Source organism: Oryzias melastigma, linkage group LG9 (genome assembly GCF_002922805.2).
Source record: "Oryzias melastigma strain HK-1 linkage group LG9, ASM292280v2, whole genome shotgun sequence".
Taxonomy (NCBI): domain Eukaryota; kingdom Metazoa; phylum Chordata; class Actinopteri; order Beloniformes; family Adrianichthyidae; genus Oryzias; species Oryzias melastigma.
Window position 1 is genome coordinate 16,799,429 of NC_050520.1, and position 20,786 is coordinate 16,820,214.

At 39.7% G+C, this 20,786-nt stretch overlaps 2 protein-coding genes across 7 annotated transcripts in view; both read right to left on the reverse strand.

The window, feature by feature from the left end:
* cab39l (calcium binding protein 39-like) overlaps positions 1-3,127 on the reverse strand; it is an 11,195-nt gene extending 8,068 nt beyond the window's left edge. Inside the window, exon 1 of the mRNA XM_024294217.2 lies at positions 2,920-3,127. The gene's annotated coding sequence lies outside the window, so the exon portion shown is untranslated. The remainder of the gene's footprint in view (positions 1-2,919) is intronic.
* A 565-nt stretch (positions 3,128-3,692) lies between these two features.
* mcf2la (mcf.2 cell line derived transforming sequence-like a) overlaps positions 3,693-20,786 on the reverse strand; it is an 87,260-nt gene continuing 70,166 nt past the window's right edge. For 4 of the 6 annotated variants that reach the window (XM_024294408.2, XM_024294407.2, XM_024294413.2 and 1 more), the window contains 28 exons: positions 18,928-19,047; positions 18,725-18,841; positions 18,504-18,653; positions 18,303-18,427; positions 18,126-18,240; positions 17,931-18,050; positions 17,252-17,443; positions 16,989-17,180; positions 16,755-16,908; positions 16,609-16,661; positions 14,962-15,041; positions 14,819-14,885; positions 14,626-14,741; positions 14,484-14,553; positions 13,610-13,702; positions 13,443-13,535; positions 12,564-12,689; positions 11,597-11,818; positions 11,426-11,518; positions 11,264-11,342; positions 11,126-11,195; positions 10,935-11,041; positions 10,664-10,756; positions 8,195-8,263; positions 7,352-7,461; positions 6,091-6,203; positions 5,403-5,506; positions 3,693-5,114 (listed from right to left, as the gene is read on the reverse strand). In XM_024294408.2, the coding sequence (XP_024150176.1) occupies positions 5,035-5,114; positions 5,403-5,506; positions 6,091-6,203; positions 7,352-7,461; positions 8,195-8,263; positions 10,664-10,756; positions 10,935-11,041; positions 11,126-11,195; positions 11,264-11,342; positions 11,426-11,518; positions 11,597-11,818; positions 12,564-12,689; positions 13,443-13,535; positions 13,610-13,702; positions 14,484-14,553; positions 14,626-14,741; positions 14,819-14,885; positions 14,962-15,041; positions 16,609-16,661; positions 16,755-16,908; positions 16,989-17,180; positions 17,252-17,443; positions 17,931-18,050; positions 18,126-18,240; positions 18,303-18,427; positions 18,504-18,653; positions 18,725-18,841; positions 18,928-19,047 (3,123 nt within the window). In that variant the 3' untranslated portion in view covers positions 3,693-5,034. The remainder of the gene's footprint in view (positions 5,115-5,402; positions 5,507-6,090; positions 6,204-7,351; positions 7,462-8,194; positions 8,264-10,663; positions 10,757-10,934; positions 11,042-11,125; positions 11,196-11,263; positions 11,343-11,425; positions 11,519-11,596; positions 11,819-12,563; positions 12,690-13,442; positions 13,536-13,609; positions 13,703-14,483; positions 14,554-14,625; positions 14,742-14,818; positions 14,886-14,961; positions 15,042-16,608; positions 16,662-16,754; positions 16,909-16,988; positions 17,181-17,251; positions 17,444-17,930; positions 18,051-18,125; positions 18,241-18,302; positions 18,428-18,503; positions 18,654-18,724; positions 18,842-18,927; positions 19,048-20,786) is intronic. The other 2 variants (XM_024294409.2, XM_024294411.2) reach the window with 2 other exon arrangements.

Genomic DNA, 20,786 nt, shown 5'->3' on the forward strand with positions numbered 1-20,786 from the left:
CAAAGTTTTCTTTTTCAGTTTCTAAGGCTAATTTGGCATTTAGCTAATATTTTAGCTAGCATTTTTAGCTGTCAACTTCAGTGTTTTTAGCTATCAATTTCATCATCTTCAGCGGTCAAATTCAGCTTACATCATTCACACTAGCATTATCACAGGTAAATCTATAAATTTAGTTCATAATTATGTTAACAAGTTACGTTTTTAGTGTTGAATAAATGTTTATCCTGTTTGCTACCTAAGGTGTGTTTTGGGTTTTGGCCCCTCTGTGACTGAGTCTGACACCCCTGATTTAGGGTTTTTTTTCTAGGAGAAATGTCACCACTTTCCTTTCCTAATGTGATTTTACGAGCCGTTTCTGCAGAAATCCAGGTCAGGAACAGCCAAAGAACTTGTGACTGCTAATCCTCATCCTCATCTGGGAATGTAAAACCCTCCCCCCCTTTACCCCAGATCCCCTTCCTCCTCCTTCATCTCCTCTTCCTCCAAGCTTCTCTTCGTCTCCCAGAGATTCTCACTGGGTTTCCAAAAGCAGGAATCGTCTCTCCTGAAGTAAAATCCACTTCATGCTTTCTAAACTTGCACAGAAAGGATGTTTGATAGACTAAAGAAACTGCAATCAGACGGCGGCTCATGGGCAGCAGAAACAAGAAAACAACCCAAATTAGAATCACAAGTTTTGCACCTGACGGAGAGATAAATCCCAGCAGAGTTTCTTCACTTTTCCTGAACACATCCCCGCAGTGTTCAGACTTTTTGTTTGGGCAGAAAAGCCAGACATGGTTATTTAGGGAGCCGCTCCGTCCCCGACAGTGACATATGTTTTATGACTTCTCAAAACAAGAACCTGAGCAGCTAAAAATGTAAACGAGTGTCTGGATCCAGAGCAGAGAAGATGTCATTTTTCTGCTCTTATTAGAGCTGTAACTTTAAAAAACTGTTAAACTTAATAAAGTCTTGTTTTAACCCTAAAAATTGAAGAAAAAAAGCACATTTGAGACACTCTACTTTGAAAAACAGCTAAATAAAGAATGAAAATTGCTTCATATTTCTTTATTTTTATTTGAATTCATCACAGTAAAAAATATCCTGGTTAATATTTAGTTAAGGTTCTTCCCTGCTTACATAATTCTAATATTTCATTAACTAAAAGGTGCAAACATTTACCTTAATTCACCCAAAAACAAATCTTTAATTTCTGGAGAGCTTAATGAGTTTTGATGAAACCTAAAAACGTACTAAATATTTAAAAAAAATGAGATTAATCTGATCTCTTTAAGGGACAGCTGATCGCTCAACGTGTTTATTAAGATTCAATGTTTCCCTAAATATAAACGTTTAAGCCATAATACTAAGAGAAACAATTAAGCCTTAAGTTAGTCCAAAAAAACACTCAAAAGCACCAAAGTATTTCACTTTAGGTCACAGCGTATATTCTGCAAATTGTTCTATAAACTCTAAAAGGACTGCTTTAGTATCATGAGACATTATTCTTTTATACATTGTAACTAAATTTAAAAGTAAATAATGAATGTACACTAATGGAAGTACAAAATATAAATGTGAACTCACACTAACATACAGAAGATGCTCAGAATAAACATTGTTTTGTTCAGCAACATTCCATTAAGTATTGACACAACATGCACACGCATACGTGCGTGTTTTCCTTAAATCAGTCCCACCACGTTGTGTAAGAAGTGGTTAATTTCCTGGACAGTCCCTGAGCAGAACCTCCTTTAAAGGCATGACAGTCCACTGCTTCTGATTAAGGTTTGCTTATATCTAAAGGCTAATTGAGGTACAACAAGAACCCAGGTTGCCATGCAGCTTCACTTTCAAAATAAAAGCAGAACTATCTGTGTGTGAGAGTTTATCAGGCCAGTTTAAGCTATATTATGAAAAAAAAAACAACTTCTAAAACATTTTTCCTTTAATTTTTTTCCTTTTTTCAAATCTAACACAAGTTTGGATTTTTTTTTAATATTTTACTCTCCATAAAAATATGTTTTGTCAAAATCATACAAGTTAGAAATGAGTCCAAGATAACATGGGGCCAACAATAACAGTAAAATAAAATGATATGGAGGGCCCCGATTAGGCCCCCGGGCCGCAACTTTGACATATGAGCCTAAAATCAATATTCTGATGATTAATAATATTTTGTGGTTTGTTATTATCTGACTCTAAATAGATTTCTAATTGGTTAAAAGCTCAAAAGATAAAATATTACATAGGTGTAATATTTTTTTTATCTGAATCTTGTCCTGTTTATTATGTCCTTATATCTTTGAATGCTTAACTTATCTAAAATATGACACTAACAAAAATAATACTAAGTCTAAAAACCTTAAAGTCGCTTTTATAAGCGGTGATCATAAGATTTTCCTGCATTCTGCTTGGTAATTACATAATAATGACCTGATAATATCAACATTACGCAGTTTTATTTTGAAACTTCGCACCGGAAACGCAGTAGTTCTCCCTCAGGGTGGCCTGACACGAGCTGTCTAAACACAAGGCAAAATGGGTCAAAAACGCATAAAAGCACCTAATGTGTACGTTCCGCTACACGATACACACTCTCGTATACAATAATACTTAAAGTAGCGCGCGCTGGTAGCTCGAGAGTGAAGTAAAGAGCGTAAAGGGCCGCGTGAAGTGTCCCAGACAATGTGATTTAACAAGGCTACACCCCTCTCGCCTCCGGCCAAACTCCCGTTTCGTTTGACAGATTTTTCCTCCAGGAAAACAGCGCCGCGAGCCCACGGCACAAACGACAGCAGGGGGAAAGAGGTTCAGAGACTCCTGTTTACCCACAAAACACACGTTTAAACATGTCAGCCACGAGCAAAGTTACGGAGCAACGTCAAGGGCAGAAATATCATGAGGGGAACATCGTTAGCTTGGAGTGATACTTACAGATGTCGTTAAATGTCGTCCCCGCCTCGGTCCCGGTTCGCAGCGCGGCCTGGCCTCCCCGATAGAAGTCTACGTTTCTAATGCTTAGCAGATAAATCAGCTAAAACGTTCGCTGTGCAATTTGAAATGAGTGGAATCTGTTATTAAGCCAGTGCAGAATTCCATCTGGTCGCTCACAAGTCTCGAGTCAAGATAACGTGATAAATAATAACCCTTTCCGCTTTTGGACTTTCAAATTAAGACGTTAGAGTCATCGATAAAAGCACGGTGAAACGTGTTTTAGATCAATTTACAATAAATAGCACGATTCTAAACTTACATTTGATTTGTTTCTCAGTCAATATATTTACCAATTACTTTTATTTAACGTGTAATTAAAATTTTGGGGGTTTAGAAAGAAAATTATGCAACTTCCGGTGGATTTTAAGCTAACTTGATGTCGGTAGCTTTACAGCTTTTTTCCGGGTTTCGTTCGCATCTACTACATTTAAACCTCCTCCACGTTTTCTCATTCCTAGTGGACTATAGAAATGAGTATTAATGAAAGTTGAACAAAATCCAATTTTAAGTGAAGTAATTCGAGCTTTCTAATGATTACAACTGGAAATGAACCGATAAAAAGGAGGAAAGGTTATGTCATTTTCATATTTGGACGCACCCCATGCCAGCTCGTGCTCCTTTAAACTCTTACTTACCTGAAGTTATCAACACACATTTTTTTTAATATAACGTGTTTAATAATACACATAAAAGACAAGAAAACGGGAAACATCTCATAAAGGAAACTATTTCAGACTTTATTAAAGCTGCTTTAATTTTACATACAAGTCAGACTTACATATTTACAAATGTACAGTTGCGTTTCATAGTATAATTTTCAACAATCAGTAGATATACACATATATATATAGAATAGGAAAATAAAGATAGTGGTTGCTGCAATGTGCTGCATAAACTAAAAAATATAACCCTTTCTTATCTCTTCAGCCTCAGGATCAAAAGTACAAATGAATCAGTAAGCTTTATTGTGACAGTCAAACGCTGACGACTTTAGTGCCCGTGTCGGCTTTCGAGGCAGGGAAGGAAGTAAACTCTCCAGATATTACAAGAGAGTTAAAAAGAAAGGTGTAAAAACTTTACTATGAAGAACATGCCACCATGACGACTTTGCAAAAACACGATCTTGTCAGTGTGACGGACGTTTGCACAGGTGTAACATTTATCGAACACAAACACTTTGACACCAAACGGGCTGCAGAGCAGTTGGACTCTTTTAGGGCGGAGTCTTGCCGACAGGTGTAGTGAGTAATAAACAGGTGGGGTCGGTTTCAGGGCTATTTATTTAGGAGGAGTATTGCAAAGCACGCCCTGCACTGTGGAGTCTTTAAAATTCACTGTAAAAAAAGGTTTGAGTTCTGCCCTCACCGCCTCTAAAATATCTTCAATGGATGCTGTGCTGCAGGTGAGCACGCGCGGGGCAGGTTTGAGGAAAACACACATGCCTGAGTAGGGCTGGGAGCAGAACAAAGCTCACTTCTGTGCAGGGCGAGAAGGGAGAATGCACGCTCGGCACGCGCAGGTATGTGGGCACACCTGGCCGCTGAGCTCGGGATTCCTGAGAAGGTAGAAGGAATTCGGAGAGGTTTCAACAGTTGTGTGAGCTGCCAGTGTCTGAGAGGGCGGATTTTGTCCTGGTTTCTTGCACCATCACACTCTGGCTTGCTACTTTTCACAAACGGCGTCTGACGCCGACGGCCGTCTCAGAAGAATCTGTCGCCGCCCTGCGATCAAACCCCCTCGACTGAACCAGTTTTTTTCCCCCATTTGTTGCTACATAGCTGCAGTATGGCACAGAACGCTCATCGATGGGTACTTTTAGATGAAACTAGATTGAAAACAAAACAAATTTTTGGTTTTTGGAGAAACCTCACAACAAAAAGTAATAATCCAAATAATCCAAACTGGAGTGTACTCCACAGTCCAATAACATGCATAGTAAGTCATGATTTTCCATAGGAGGGTTCCAAGACCCCCCAAAGGAGAGAAAAACTACAAAGTGGGCGTGTCTCTCCACACAAATAAAGGATGATTGTGAACTGAGATGGCGTGGTGACCTCAGGGTTTGATGTCAGAGAAGCTGGTGTAGGTCTCACTGCAGCTGGAAGACGTGCTGAGGTTCCCAGAGACGCTGCCATCTACAGGACAAAATGATTCAGAGTTATTCTGGGCCCTGAAACATCTCTACATGCATGAATTTTAAGTATTTCCTCCTAAAATGTTTCTATGTTTCATAAAGTGCTCTCTGCTGCCACATTCCATTGAGGTCAGTTTAGTGGTCAGTCTTTGTAACTGCAAGTGATAAATCTATAAACAAGCTTTCAATTAGTCAAGAATTATGCCAGAAATTAACCATTTTATAGATGAAAACACACATTGAGGACTAATCTGCACCTTTGATTGGTGTGTAAAGGGATTTAACGTACCTGAGCTGCTCAGTGATTGGGAGCTCTTGGACTCTGAGATGAGGCTGAGGAGGTTGGCTGCTGCCACCCAGCCCTCCTTGTGGGTGCGGAGGTTTTTCACAAACCTGCAAGAGCGTTCAGCAGCAGAATTTAGCGTCCAAACAAAACCAATATTATCCCAGAATAAATCATCTTAAACCTTAAATAACTTTCTATATTTTACTCTCCATAAAAATATATTTTGTCAAAATTATACAAGTTAGAAAGACAACATTGGGCCATTTATAACAATTAAATAAATGATCTGGACACCCGGATATAATAACCCGGGCCTTTGAATTCGAATATTTCCGTCTGAGCGCTTGAGGGTGAAGGACTTTTTTTTATGTGGACAAAATGATCTCTCTTAGACTGGAATAATCTTTTTTTTTTGCTTCATATTTAGCTCATAATCTTGTGAATTACCTGTGATTCTCACAAATGCTGTATCTTTGTCTGAACGTTTGAAAGATCATACAATTCTAGATTTATATCCGTTTTCTAACTACAAAATTAACTTTGTATTTTTTAGGTTTAAATAAAGATTTAAGGACCTTCCTTTCTAATCTAGAACTTTTGGGACCATATTTGTTTAATAAAACAAATCTTGAAGGTAAAAAGTTAGATGAAAATAATAGATATGTAGTTTTTGACTTTAGAGTACATTTACCATTGTCCCTCCTCTCCTTCCCTGATGAGCTGGACCATGTCTCCACTTTTAACAGAAAGCTCCTGAGGGCCCGCCTTCTCGCAGTCTGCTACCACCGTGTACTTTCCTGGAGCCTAGAGAGAAGACAATGAGAATATATACATACACATATACATATATATATACATTATAAACGATTAGATTTTTTAAATAAATAATTAAAAAAGATAAACTTTTATTTATAATCCTTCAAAAATTCAAATATTGTTGCACTACTATAGAATTTGTTAAAAAATTCTCATGTAAACAATTGAGAGCCTAGTCATTGACCTTTTATTTATCTAAATATATATATATATATATATTATGGATATATTATGGTTATATTGACTTAAAGGCACATGGAGTTAAGTCCTAAATGTCCACAAGAGGGCGCCAAATATACAATATAACTTATCCAGCAGTTTCTTTGCAATGTCTGTTGTTAATGCACTTTGGAACTGTAATATGATAAATATATATTTACTAAATATTAAAACTAGCCCCAATTTTTTTATTTACATTTTGTGCAATTTTTTAAAAAAATGTTACAATTGTGTAGGAGCATCCTGTCCCGTAACAGGGTTCAAAAATGTGTAAATATTTAATACATTTATCTTTAAATAAATAAAAAAACTGATCCCAATAATATTATAAAATATTTAATATTTAATATTGTTTCTGCAAATATTTCTGGATTTAGAAAAATACTTTTAAAGTGTTTTATAGACTTTACTAATTTATAAAAAAATTTAAAAGTTTCATAAATATGAATGGTGGGTTAAAAAGTATATTTGACATATAAAAATAAGTAAAAAGTGATATAGTAAAGGTAAAATATAAGTAAAACGAGTTGTTCTTACTTTAGTTTTGGTAGGATTGATTGAACTTTTTTTTTATTTGAATCTGATAAAAAGGAAAAATGCAATTTTTAAACCTTTATTTATTCCAGTCATTATTCATTTTTAAGCCCATCGCCTAATAAACAACTCTTACTTTGAAATGTATATCATTTGGGATATGCTATTTTATAATATTTGTTGTTTAAAGTGAGTTAAGTACACATGCCGGCCTTTAAGAGCTTAGTAACTAACAAAAAAACTGTGAATTTAAAGTTCTAAACTTCATTTATAAGTAGAAAATATTATTCATCTCAAGCTTTCAGTTTTTTGAAGGTTTTTGTTCTTTTCACAATTATAAAAAATTCCACTAAAGTCTAAAAATCCTCAGCGTTCAAACTCACCAGCTTCTTGACTCCATCCTCTTCAGTGTCAGAGTTCATGGGGTCCTCACCGCTGGAGTAGCCATCGTTCTCCTCAGAGGCGTCCACCGACAGAGACGCCTTGCTCCAACCTGTAGGGAAGGAAGACGAACACAGGGCTCGTAACAGTGACTCCATCATCTGCCTCTGAGCTTAACCTGATGAGTCGACGGATGTGAAGATGAAAGAAAGACTCAAACTGAACAACAGAATCACATAAATCCAATAAACGAATCCCTCAAAAGGACAAGCCCAACTCAAGGAAAAAGGTTGATGCAAGAAACAAAGGAAAGATTTTTGTTGTGGAGCATTTCTCACCACACAACAGAAAATCCACCAGAAGAAGGAAAGATTTTCAACATGTCACCAAAATTTGAGGTCTTAAACTCCACAAAAGGGCTGAAGTTGTTCATCACTTTGCGTAAGTATCAAAAAAGCAAAGTGACTGAATATTTTGGGACACTTCACCACAGAAGAACACCCTGAGCCTCGGCTCTGTACCTTGGCGCTTTCTCTGAACCAGATTAGTTGTACTCATCCATTTGACTCTGGTCAGAGTGATGTGTGGAGCCGGCTCTAAAGAGGAAGAAACGGCCAGCAAATCAGTCTCAGCCGGTCACATTTCAGTTCTCCTCTTTGGAGACTTTCTCCTCCTAGTACTGATCAGGAGAAAGTGATGGTGAAAGTCTCCACCTTTAGAATACTCTCAGCCTGGATGGAATAACAGACTCCCAACCGACACAAAAACTCTCTAATGACGATGGAAAAAACAAGAAATGATGGCCTCTGGAATGGAAAGACTCCATAAACGGAACAGAAATGTACCTCTAAAGCCAAACGGAGTGGGGTCACTCTTGACCGAGTGGCGTTTGGCTGTTTGCTCAGGACTCAGAGCTGAGCAGAGCAAGGAAGAGGAGAGGGGTAAGGAAGAAAGCAGAAGGAGAGATTAAAGTCAATACGGTCACTGAACCCAAATTGAGCTTTAGTTCCTTTAAATGCCTCAGATTAAACCACTAATTGAAGACATAGAAACCAAAGAGACCTTTAGAAATGATGTTTATAGATAGCAATAATGTAATAGTGCATTTGCACCACTAGGGGGCACCAGAGCACAGCCTCTGACTTTAAAGATCCCAACCCTTTAACACCAGATGCTACATTCACACCAGGCTTGTGTTGCGGGTTCTTGAACATTCTTTTCACATACGGTGTTCACACTTTCGCTACCAGATACTAGTGCTTCTACTCACAGTGGAAGCGGTGAGACCAAAATGTCTCACCGCTTTGAGACATTTTCAAAGCGGTGCAAATATTGGAAATTGCATTTTTCGATATACTGCTAATCTTATCTGCGACATATCGCAAATCTAATTTTTGATATACTGCAAATCTAATTCGCGACACATTATATGAATCTAATTTTCAATATATTGCGAATCTCACTTGCAATATATCGCAAATGAGATTGCGATATATCGTGAATCTCCTCTGCAATATATTGCAAATCTCATTTTAGATATATCGCGAATCTCTTTTACGATATATCGGTAATCTCATTTGCGATGTATCGCAAATCTCATTTGAGATATATCGCAAATCTTATTTGTGATATATCGCAAGTCTAATTATATATCTATTGCCAATCCCATTTGAGATATATTGTGAATCTCATTTGACACATATTGGGTATCTCATTTGCGATGTATCGCAAATTTCATTTGAGATATATCGCATATCTCCTCTGCAGTATAATGCAAATCTCATTTGCGATATCGCAAATCGCAAATCTCACTTGTGATGTATTGCAAATCTAATTTGAGATATATTGCGAATCTCATTTGTTATATATCGAGAATCTCATTTATTATATATCGGGAATCTCATTTACGATATATGCATTATTGTATCTTATTTGAGATATATCACAAATCTCATTTGAGATATATCGCAAATCTAATATGCGATATATCGCAAATCTTATTTGTGATATATCGCAAGTCTAATTATATATTTATTGCCAATCCCATTTGAGATATATTGGGAATCTCATTTGACACATATAGCGTATCTCATTTGAGATATATCGCAAATCTTTTTTGCGATGTATCGAGAAACTTATTTGCGAGATATCGGAAATCTCACTTGTGATGTATTGCAAATCTCATTTGAGATATATTGGGAATCTCATTTACGATATATTGCGAATCTCCTCTGCAATATATCGCAAATCTAATTTATGATATATCAAGAATCACAAATTTCATTTGAAATATATCGCTAATCTCATTTGTGATATATTGCAAATCTCATTTGTGATATATCGGGAATCTCATTTATGATATGTCACAAATCTAATTTGAGATATATCACAAATCTAATATGCAATATATCGCAAATCTCATGTGTGATATATTGCAAGTCTCATTTGAGATATATCGCAAATCTCACTTGTGATATATTGCAACTCTCATTTGAGATATGTTGCAAATCTCATTTTTAATATATCGTAAATCTCATTTGAACATATATTGCGAAACTCGTTCGTGATATTTGCTCTTGGCGTTTTCTTCTGCAGCTTTACTCTGATTTATAAAAGTCTTGGTGTCGTATAATTCTATTCGGAGACAAAACCGCAGTTATTTATTTCTTATTCATGATCGATTTTCAAGCGGTTGGCATTTCTGTGAAATAAAAAGGATACTATCCACATGGCACTACCAAATCTGAGTCAAAGGTTGATCGGTCAAAGTTTATCATTTTTGCAATTTAGCAGTTCAACTAGGTAAACTTCTAGCGCAAAATCAATTAATGCCAAATTTGTATGCAGAGACTGAGAATGGACTTCAGAACTTACGTATTGAGGCACAAGCGTTTTAAGGCCCGAAATGCGGGTTTATGTGCGTTTACATAGACATATATTACCAAATCAGACTCTCAAAAGTTCAACTGGTTTAACTTTAAACACACGTTCAGAGGCCACTCATTTTGTATGTAGAGCCCAAAAACGCGTGAACGGGAGAGTTTTGAATGCGAAAGCCTGAACCATGCAAAAATATTAGTTCACATATACTTTTAAATAGACTCGTGTTGGCAAGTGTGAACGTAGCTTGAGCAGTCGCCGGTGGGACCTAAATAAAAAAACATATTGTCACTCTGACTATATCAATGCTAGAGCTAAAGTTCTGGCATTAAAAGGTTAAACAAGAGGGGGATAATCTGGAAAAATGTTTTATATATATGATAAGAAATAAACATTTTCTAACATAATTTTCCTACATCTGCCGCTAACATTACCTTTCGGACTCTTGAGATTGCTGAAACCCTGCAAAGTGAAACGCTTTTTAGCCAAAGAGGACCTGTCCGTGGTCGGGCTGGTCACCGCTTCATCTGGAAGCAATAGTTTGAAATGAAGAGCAGGAAGGGAAAAGGGGGAGGGGCCAGGAGATGGCGGCGATGAAGAGATAACCACGTTAAGGGAATGAAGGCGTTGCTTCTCTCAGCCTGCACAGAGACCTTCACTGAGGAGGACATAGATTTGGAGGAGGACACAGGTTCAAGCATTCACCTTTGTGCTTTGGGGAGGAGCATGCGTTGGTGTCTGAGATCGGGCTTGGCTCCGCCTTCTTTTCCTCCTGTTTCTTCTGGTTTTTCTGTGCGTTGCTGCGGAACGGGCTGGAAGATACCAAACGCGGGAAAGTTTACTCCAGATGTTTCTACACTGTGGTGATGGTTTGGTACCTGCCAAGTGAGACCAACCTGAGGCAGATGGAGCTGCTGCTGGTGGTACTCGGGGACACAGAGTCTGAGCTCTTCTGCTGACGGGCGTCTGAAAGACAACTCATCAATAACCCTCAAGTTCTCAATGCCAATGACAAATAAGGAAGGAGAACCTACCTCTGCAAGCTTTGAGCTGCTGAGTAAGAACCTTACGGATCTCGTTCACCCATGCCGTCTTGATCTCCGGTGTTGGGGCCTTGAAGGAACAAGTTCGAGCTCAGAATCCACCAAGGAGTTTTCTTTTACCCCATGTCAAACATACAGGAAACAAAAGCTTACCTGGACAATGAAAACCTCTTCTCTGGAATTGCACCAAATCTCAAACTTTTTGTTGTCTCCCTTTGCATTCTCTGTGATCCCCACCGCGCTCATCTGAGCAAAGACACGGTCCACACCTTAAACCACAGCAGTTACCCCACGGCCGTCACGTCCATTGTTAAGTGAGCTTACGCTGAGAGAGTGTTTGAAGCTGTAGGATGGAGCCTTCTCGTAGCCCTCACCGTTCTCCTCCCTCTTCTTGCAGAACAATAGCGCCTTCTGATGGAGAAACAAGTGTCTCTGCATGGGCTTGAACCTGGCGAGGTCCTTCACTTTGGCGTGGCCTTTCTTATGTTCCGTCCAGACGCTGAAGGAGCCTTGCATCAGTAGGCGACCCAGCTCTGACAGGTTACCCTGAAGAGAAGAAAAGCAGTGATACAGTATGCACTCCAAAGCTACATTCACATTGCCCTTGGCAATGCGCGTTCAAGCGACCACTTCCAATGAAAAATCTAAAATGTGTAGATGTACGTTTTAGGTTTCTGTGATCAATTCATGCGTAGCTATACAACTTTTTACAAACATTTACCAGTTCTACGGACAAAATGTGAAGCTGTTGAACGTGCATTGCCAGCTAAACCTAGTTAAACTTTGACCAATCGGGGACTCTCCCGACATGACGGTAATCCATATCTATCATTGCTACCAGTCGTGCTTCGACATTTCGCAACTAGCACCTTTCAACTATAGGTAGCGGACAGTTGTGGCTCACTTTTCTGGATATCCAGTCAGAGGTCGCCACAGCAAATCAGCTTTCTCTGATGGGCACATTTGGTTTGGCACAGAGTTTTTATGTCGGATGCTCTTCCTGACACTACCTGGGGACCAGCACAGGGAGACTCGGGCCCCCTGTGGTTACACAGTTAGGCGTATGGGGATCCACTCAAGGACCCACACTGGATTAGACCAGTCGGATCCCCTGGGGAGCAACTCCTTGTTTACCATGCACCAGTACTACAAGCAGCTGACTGAGCCATCCAGCCACTACTCTAGTAAAGAGTAGCAAAAGAAGAAGACGACCAGTGTGAACACCACATCTGAAGTGTTGTTTTGATCCAAATGGAGACTTTTAACCTTGTTCTATGGGAGGGAGTCCTACCTCATATCCTGTGATGGCGATGAGGTGCATGGAGTCATTGACGGCCTTCAGGATCCCGAGGATGGAAGAAAGAGCTTCCTGCAGGTCATCTGAGCCATCACAGCCCTTACTGTACTTCAACAACTCCTGCAAAGGTTGCGTGACATTTTCATCCTGGGACTGAAACAGTGAAACCTGAAACTAAAACCTTTGAATGGAACTCTGACATCTACTCGCCGTCAAATTTTTCAATGAAATGCATGGCTGCCACAGATTACAACTTTGTCAACGGGTTGACCCATACAGGTGCTGCGGGTTTTTAGGTTGTCCAGGCCCACGGAGGGTGATGGAAAGGAGTGACCGTATCTTAAGGGGAGTGCAGGTGTGTCTTGTAGTTCCCTTGAGGTTCGTATGGCAACCTCAAGGGATGTCATGAAAATGGAACGTACCATTGACGTGCGTGTGGTAAGAGTATCGTAATGTGTAAGGCTGTAAGATTACATTCTTATTGCCTAATTTCTTCATTTTTAACAGTCAGGCTGCATATCACGTCACGCGAACTAACGAGATCCTTGCGCAGTCCACAAGATTTGGGGGGAACTCAAAACAAAAATGTTTCAACATTTTTTCTCCACAGTTTATCAAGTGGTTTACAACCTTGATATATCGTGTAACAGTTTAACCATTTTTTGCAGCCGTATGGGCAGTTATGACTAAGGCTTAATCCGTGGACTTTTCTGGTGCTCCTTGTTGCTGAACTTAAACTAACATTCAACCAACATTAGAGATAATTCTTTATTTTCAATACATATCCATAAAAAGTAATCTTATTTTCAGACTAACATGGGTAAATGGTAAGAAGCACTAAGAGAAAGGAATAAAAAGTCATGGCAAGCCTACTTTAAGCAGCAGCTGGTACTTGGTGATTCTCTGAACCGGTTTAAGGAGGTAGGAGTCCAGACCAAGTTTGTGTTCCAGCTTCTTCTGGCACTCCTGGTTTACAAGTTGAATCATTAGGAGTTACAGTGTGAGATAAAAGACGTTGTTATCACAGAGATGAGGCTAACCTGGAAGAAGGCACAGTCAGAGCACTGTCTCCACAGGCTCTCTGAGCGCGGTTTGTTCTGGCAGTAAGCCTCGTAGATCTGCAGATCCTTCATCTGTATGGAAAAATACAAAAGAGTTGGGATGCTTAATGCAAGTATTCTTCTTTGGTGAAAGAAGAATCCTCACCAATGGGAAGAAGGCTATAAAGTGTAATTCCTCAATTTGCTGAAGAAATCCATGAAAATAAACACCTAAAAATCTTTAACCAAAGAAAGTTTTTGAACCAATCAATGACAGAGAAGCTATTTTCATTACACCTTCAAGTTAAATGACAAGAAAATTGAACGCAAGAAATAAAAGATAAAGAATGCAAATAATTAAGAAGCTATAAAAAAGATAAATTAATCACAATATTCATGTAAATAAAGTTTGGCAAACATATAAAAGCAGAGTTGACAAAATAATTATATATGTTTTATTAATTTAAATATATGAACAGCTTAAATGCTAAAATTAGCAACAAAAAATAAAAAGAATAGCTTAAGAATGTAATTCATGCCAGTTTTCATTGCAAAACAAACTAAAAAAGTCTGAAACTTTTTAAAAAAGGTTAACTATTCTACTTTTATTGACAAAACCATCCTTATTTTGTGGTTACATTATAATCATGTATGATATTGTCAGAGAAGCAATGGAAATTACTGAAATCAAATAAATGTTTATAAAATTAGATCAAAGTTTTGTTTATCAATTTCCAACTAATTTGAAATTAAAAATATCTGTTTGTTTAAAATATAAAACAATAATCTAGTCTAATTTTTTTAAAGTACTTGATTAGTGACACACTTTGACTAAATTAAATATTGTGATGTTACATTTTTAGGAGCCGTTTACCCTTTCTAAAAAGCAGCGGCCCACCAGCTCTGGACAGTCAGTATACGTCTCCAGTTCTTTAAGGAAAGTCCTGGAAACAAAAACCACAATGGTATCAAAATTCTATTGGAAGCTTTAAACTGATGAAAGCACATGTGAGTACCTCTTATGAAACTGGTAGATTTCAGACATGTTGCCAAACAGAATGTCCTTTTTGCTGTGGAGGGTGCTGGGGATGAGATGGGCCATGGCAGGGTTGTCCATCTCTGCAGCGTACCCCTGTGGGGTAAAATTGCACAATACGTGATAAACACCACAAACAAAGTCGGAGCTTCTGAAGGAATGGCTGCACTCACCTCCAGCACACACAGAAGCTCCTCCACGTATGCCCTCTCTGTCTCTAGGAGCTCGTTCATCACATGACTGGGAGCCGCAGAAGAAACACACAGGTGAGATTTCAGTTTAATGTCTTGTCCATTTATGTGAATCTTGGACTCACCGCCGAAGGACTGCCAGGCTTTCCTCTTCTTCTGAAAGAGAAGCGTGTCTTGTGCCACCATTAAGAACTGGAGACTCCCCCTGGAGATAAACATGACATCCCGCACATTTCAACCTTTATAGACCCACAACATAACTTTTTATAAAGCCTTAGTCACAGCTTCCTTATGGGTAGATAAGGATTTAAAATTGATCGCACTTGTATAAAAAATAGCAAGGTTGTTGAATCCATGAAGCAAAAATACTCATTCGCATTTTTTTTCCTACGGGTATGCTGCGGGCGACAGGTCATACAGAACACTTATGCAACATGTAAGGGTGAAGTATAGGAGTATCGTACAAATTTTCCAGTTTTATATACACCCAAATTCTGCGAACTATCCAAGGAATCCGTTAGTGTTGTTCAGGTAATACGTGTGCGTTTCTTGCATGCACCTCGATTGTTAAAAATTAGAAAATTGGACAATCAGGGTGTGGTTGTGTGGAAATCCTTCAGGCATTCTACGGGCACTCACTATCACGTACACGTGATAGTGAGTGCATTTGTGCACTGTCAGTAAGGAGAGTATTCACACCTTGCTAATGACTCAAGTTTGGCGTAAGGACACCGTACAACAGCATCACCTGTAAGTGCGTGCAACTTCTACTATCCTTTCGAATACTTACAACACACACAACAATACTATGTTCCATTTTCATGACATCCCTGTAACTCCATGTTCACATTGGCCTCTGCAATGTATATACAAAGAATTGCTTTCAATATAAAGACTATGTAAATATGTATATGCTTTGGGTTTCAGTGTTGAAAACTCTTGTTTGCACGTTGATACTCAAGTGCCTTCACAAGAGCCTAAGCAAGTGTCTACCCTAAAAGCCTACACAACAGCCTACTCAAGAGTCAACGCAAGTGTCTACCCGAGTGTCTACGCCAGTGCCTACGCAAGTGTCAAAGTAAGAGCCTATGTAAGAGCCTACGCGAGTGCCTACGCTAGTACCTACACAAGAGCCTATGCAAGTGTCAACGCAAGAGTCTATCCAAGTGTCTACCCTAGTGTCTACCCGAGTGTCTACGCCAGTGCCTACGCCAGTGCCTACGCAAGTGTCTATGATAATTTTCAGGCTCTACGTACAAAATTGATTGGATGCTGAAAGTTCAGCAAGTTGAACTTGAATTTATTAGGGGCTTGGATTTAGTAGTGAAGTATTTATTTGACAGGACCTTTTATAAATTGATCACGAAGAAGAAATTAATAATTGTGGTTTGTATCTGGTTGGAATTCTATGACACCAAGTCTTTTATATATCGGAAAAGAGAAGTGAAACATAAAGCCTGGAGCAAGATTTCAAAGATTTGCACCATTCTTCCAACTGTAGATGGTAGAACGGTAAGCGGTAGTCAAGGAAAATGAAGAAGCGGCCCCTCCCTGCTCGTCAAGTGTGAACACCATGGGCTAAATCAAGAACGCACAGCACGATTTTGGAGTGAGAGTAGGAAGAGGCACACCTCTGCTCCCACATACGATGTAGCCGCTCCGCTCTACAACCCTCCACAGACCCGGACAACACAACACAAAAACCGGCAGTATCTGAACAGGTGCATGTGACTGAGGCTTTGAAACACCCATGCCACCAAACAAGTGTGTACCTTTTTACAGAGAGCACTATCTGCAGAGTATCTTCTCTCTTTTCTCTCTTGACCTGAAGAAGAAAAGTCTTTCGGTCAGTTTGTTTTCAAGTATTAGTGTTTGAGGACTCAAACTCCAAATTAGATGAATGCTAAAAGAGGCTTACTGGGAGAGGAAAGTGGAGACTTGACTTCTGGTCTTGGAGCTACTGGCTGAACTGGTCTCGTTTGTTTGGCAGCAAGTTTCTTCAGACTGATGCGCCTTTTCTCAAACATCTCCTGGACGGAGATTTGCTTTTGGAAAACTTTATCTATCTGGTCCTGATGAAAAGCAAAGAACATTTTTTAAAATAAATTATCCTAAGTTTCCAACTAAAGTGGATGAAGTTAGTCTTTCTGACCTTGAGCTGAGCGTTGAGTACCGCCTCGTACTGACAGCAGATGGCACTGCAGTCTGTCAGAGTGTGTAGTGCTGCTGTGTCCAGGTATCGCTCCAGTTCTTGCAAAGCCGCCTCCGCTCCATCCTGGGACTGGCAGCGGTCCACGGGCTGGCTAGCCAGCAGGAAGATGCCCTCCTCGCACCACCCTGACGCCTGCAGGAAAAACTTGTCAATCCTTCAGGAGGCAAAGAGAAAACTCGTCTAGAGCAGAATCCCACACCCACCTTCTCCAGAGCATGATGGAGCTCCAGAGCTCTGAGCAGGAGGCCCTTCTTGTGCCTCAATGTGGAGCTGATCTCCTCACACACTCCTCTCAGCTCGCTGCACTTGGGCCGGATGGAGTCCTCGGCGTAGTGGGAGTTTTCTATCAGTCTGTCTCCTTCACTGGCCAGGGACAGGGCAACATCCAGCAATTCCTGTTGATGAACATTGATATCAGGAATCATACCAACAGCCACTCCAACCTTTTACATTTTCCTCAACTACTTCAAGTTCTCCATCACGTTCTTGTTTAGTCTTGAGAGTCCACAGAGATGACTTTGATCTTCAGTATCCAAGCAGTACTGAACTCAGTAATCCAGTCAATTTGAGATTTTAATCCAAATTCCAGCAGAAAGGAGTTTTAGAAATGAGAAAGTCATGTGGTCTGCTTTAAACTCATCATAATGGAAGTCAAAGATCTGATGGTAGAAATTCTGTGCTCATAATGTTGTGTAGTATGCATCTTGTGGTGGTAGTGTCATGATGTGGTTTTGCTGCTTTCCTCTCGGTTCAACATTTAGATCCCCTGTACACAGTTTTTATGCCTAAAAACTTCTTTTAAATCTGGAAAACTTTGTGATTTGCTAACGTTTCCCTCTTCCTCTTTTTTTGGATGATATTATGATCCATGTTTGTCCTTACAAAGGCTTTCTCCTCGTGGTTGCCGAGTTCCCGGAGGACGTGTTCGGCATGGGCAGGGCTGACGCTGACCTCGGAGAAACCTGATAACCGCTCAAACATCACATCCAGCTGAGCCCGAATCTGTGGAGCGCAGAGACCATACACTGTAGTCCGTGTACCTGAAAGATGCTTGCTTTTCCCTTCAGAAGGACTCACTTCACGAAAGTGGTGCTCAAAGTGACGGAGCTGCAAACACTGCTCCAGTTTGGTGCGGTGGCGCTCCCAGAAATCCTCAAACGCCGTTTCGGTTTCATCCAGCTGGCCAATGAGTCTGAAGGACAGAAGCGACATTTAGCGGTTTGCCTCCATCGTCGTTGCAACTCTTCCATCTACCTTTGGACTGTGGCGAGATTCTCCATTTCATCATGCGTCAGGCTGTATTCAGGATCTGCCAGAAGAGGCTCGTTGATGAACTCCAGCAGACGCCTTCCTTGAGACAGCGCCACCTTCAAGTCCTCCTGGAAATGGAAACAAACACTTTCATTTACCTGCAAGCATTCATAGTTTCACAGCGAGAACTCGAGCGACGCTCACCTTCATCAGCTCTTTCTTGGAAGTGTGCACCTGCAGCAGGTTCGTGGTGGCTTCGGCATCGTTGGGCAGCTCCGTCTCAGCCAGTTCGGTCCCAAAGGCCTGCAGGGTCTGAGCTGTTGTCTTCACCATGAGGGCAAAAGCCTCGATGGCCTGGAGAGGACATTCATGGTTTCAGAAGCTCAGCTGTGCAAGACACTCAGTCCAAACTAGTGATGACTTACGGTCCGGTGTGAGATCCAGCTGTCATGGTTGTACTCCTGCGTGCCACCGACCTCTGTGGTCAGCTGTCCTGGGTCGATGTACGCGTGGAGCTCCGTTACCGAGCTCAGCATCACCACCTGACAAAACGCACACTCTGATAACCATCTGGGATTTTACCACAGAAACAAATCCCCATTCTGCAAGCACAACGTCCTTAACTTACCGGCACCTTCATTTTGAAGTCATCCCTGATAAATCTTAACTGGAGGTCCGAGATAGTCCGCTGGAAAAAGGTTGTGGGACGCAACACTAAAACCAAGTGCAAGATACCCGGAAATGAACCCTAGGAGAGGAATAAAGTGTTTGTCAATCAAAGAATTCTGTTTAAATCCTTAGATTTAAGCGTTCATGGCTCGTACTGTTGCATCGATGTATTCTTAGGAGCAGATTTTACAACCACTGGCAAATCAGAAACGGATTCAGAAACGCATATTTCATCAAATTTGAAGAAAAAAGCGTAAACTGTTGACACACAACAAAAAGCTGGAGCCAAATGAAAAGAGCATTCCAAACACGGAGTACCCTCTGGCTCCAAGAAGCCAACATCCCATAGACTTCTATAGAAGAATAAACAGCTGTAGCTCAGTCATTCTGTTGGCCCCAATAACCATTCTTGATCTGATACCTTTTTTTTTAACATGTTCATGATAAACCTATCACACTATGATTCTCCTGCTCCTTTCAATACGTTTTTCGACATTTAAAAATTCAGTGATTTCAGCAATCTTGATATCAAAACGATCAGCTCATTCAGGAAATTACTGCTTGTATTTTCGTCATGCATAAAACTTATAGTTTATGAAATATTGAGCAAAATATGCTTCATAGGAAATGAATGAAGAAGTCTTCAAATGTCAAAATTTGAAGTAGATTAGCAACAAGCCTTTAAATATATTCATGGGCTATGTTTTCATCTTTTCTAGTCATTTTCAAAACAATTTAGATCTTAGCTTCTATGTTAGGAACAAGCTAACATCTTGGCTACTTTGTAATCTACTGTGTTTTTTAGGAATTTAGATCTTAGCTTCTATGTTAGCAACATGCTAACGTTTTTGGCTACTTTGTAATCTACTGTGTTTTTTAGGCTAATTTAGAGTTTAGCTTTTATTTTGGCAACAGGCTAATATTTTTGACTAATTTAGTTTACTGAGTAATGTTCGTCTATTTTGGAGTTTATCTACTATTTAAGCAACAAGCTAGCTTTTTTTTAAGCTAATTTGGCATCTACTGGGGTTCTTTGGGCTAATTTGAATTTCATCTCATATTTAAACAAGACACTAAATATTTTTACAAAATTGGCATGTATTAGGGATTTTTAAGCAATTTTACTACAAAATTTTCAGAAATTTAGGTCAACTTCAGCGTCTTTCATAGTTCTTTAACAAAATTTCCAGTCTTTTAGCAAATTCAACAATTTGCAAATAACTCTTGCATTTTCAGTAAATCCCTTCAGTAAATAAAGTAAATGACATCACTGTTTTCAGCAAAAAGCTTCAGCATCTTCAGCGACTACTTTCAGCAAATAGTATTTACACTAGCATCATCGCAGGAAATGCAACTTTTGTAGCTTTTCATATTTTTTCTATCGTTCACGTTATTCAAAACTGACCAATCAGAGTCATCAATAAAAGGAGCCTGATAGCCTCCACATCCTACATTCAAAACGTTTGACAGATTTTGTGTAGACTGCTATCAAGTGAAAGTGGTTTGACCTCCCGACAAGCTCACTCCTGGATGGTGAGAATGGTTGCCATGGAAACGGAGACTCAAACCAACTCGGACCAATCAGAGCTTACTGAGGAGGTCTGGCTCCGACATGAAAAAATGAACACTGAATCGTCTTGGAGACTATTTTCTACGGGTGACAGAATCAACGTCACCAAATCTTTGAATGACAGCTGCCTCTGCAACGTCCCCCTAAAGCTGAGAATCTAACAACCAACTGTCAGGAAACAGGCCACACCCCCATGCCTGTGCTTGAAAATTGTTCGTAAAGTCTTCCCTCAACATGTGTTTTTTTAT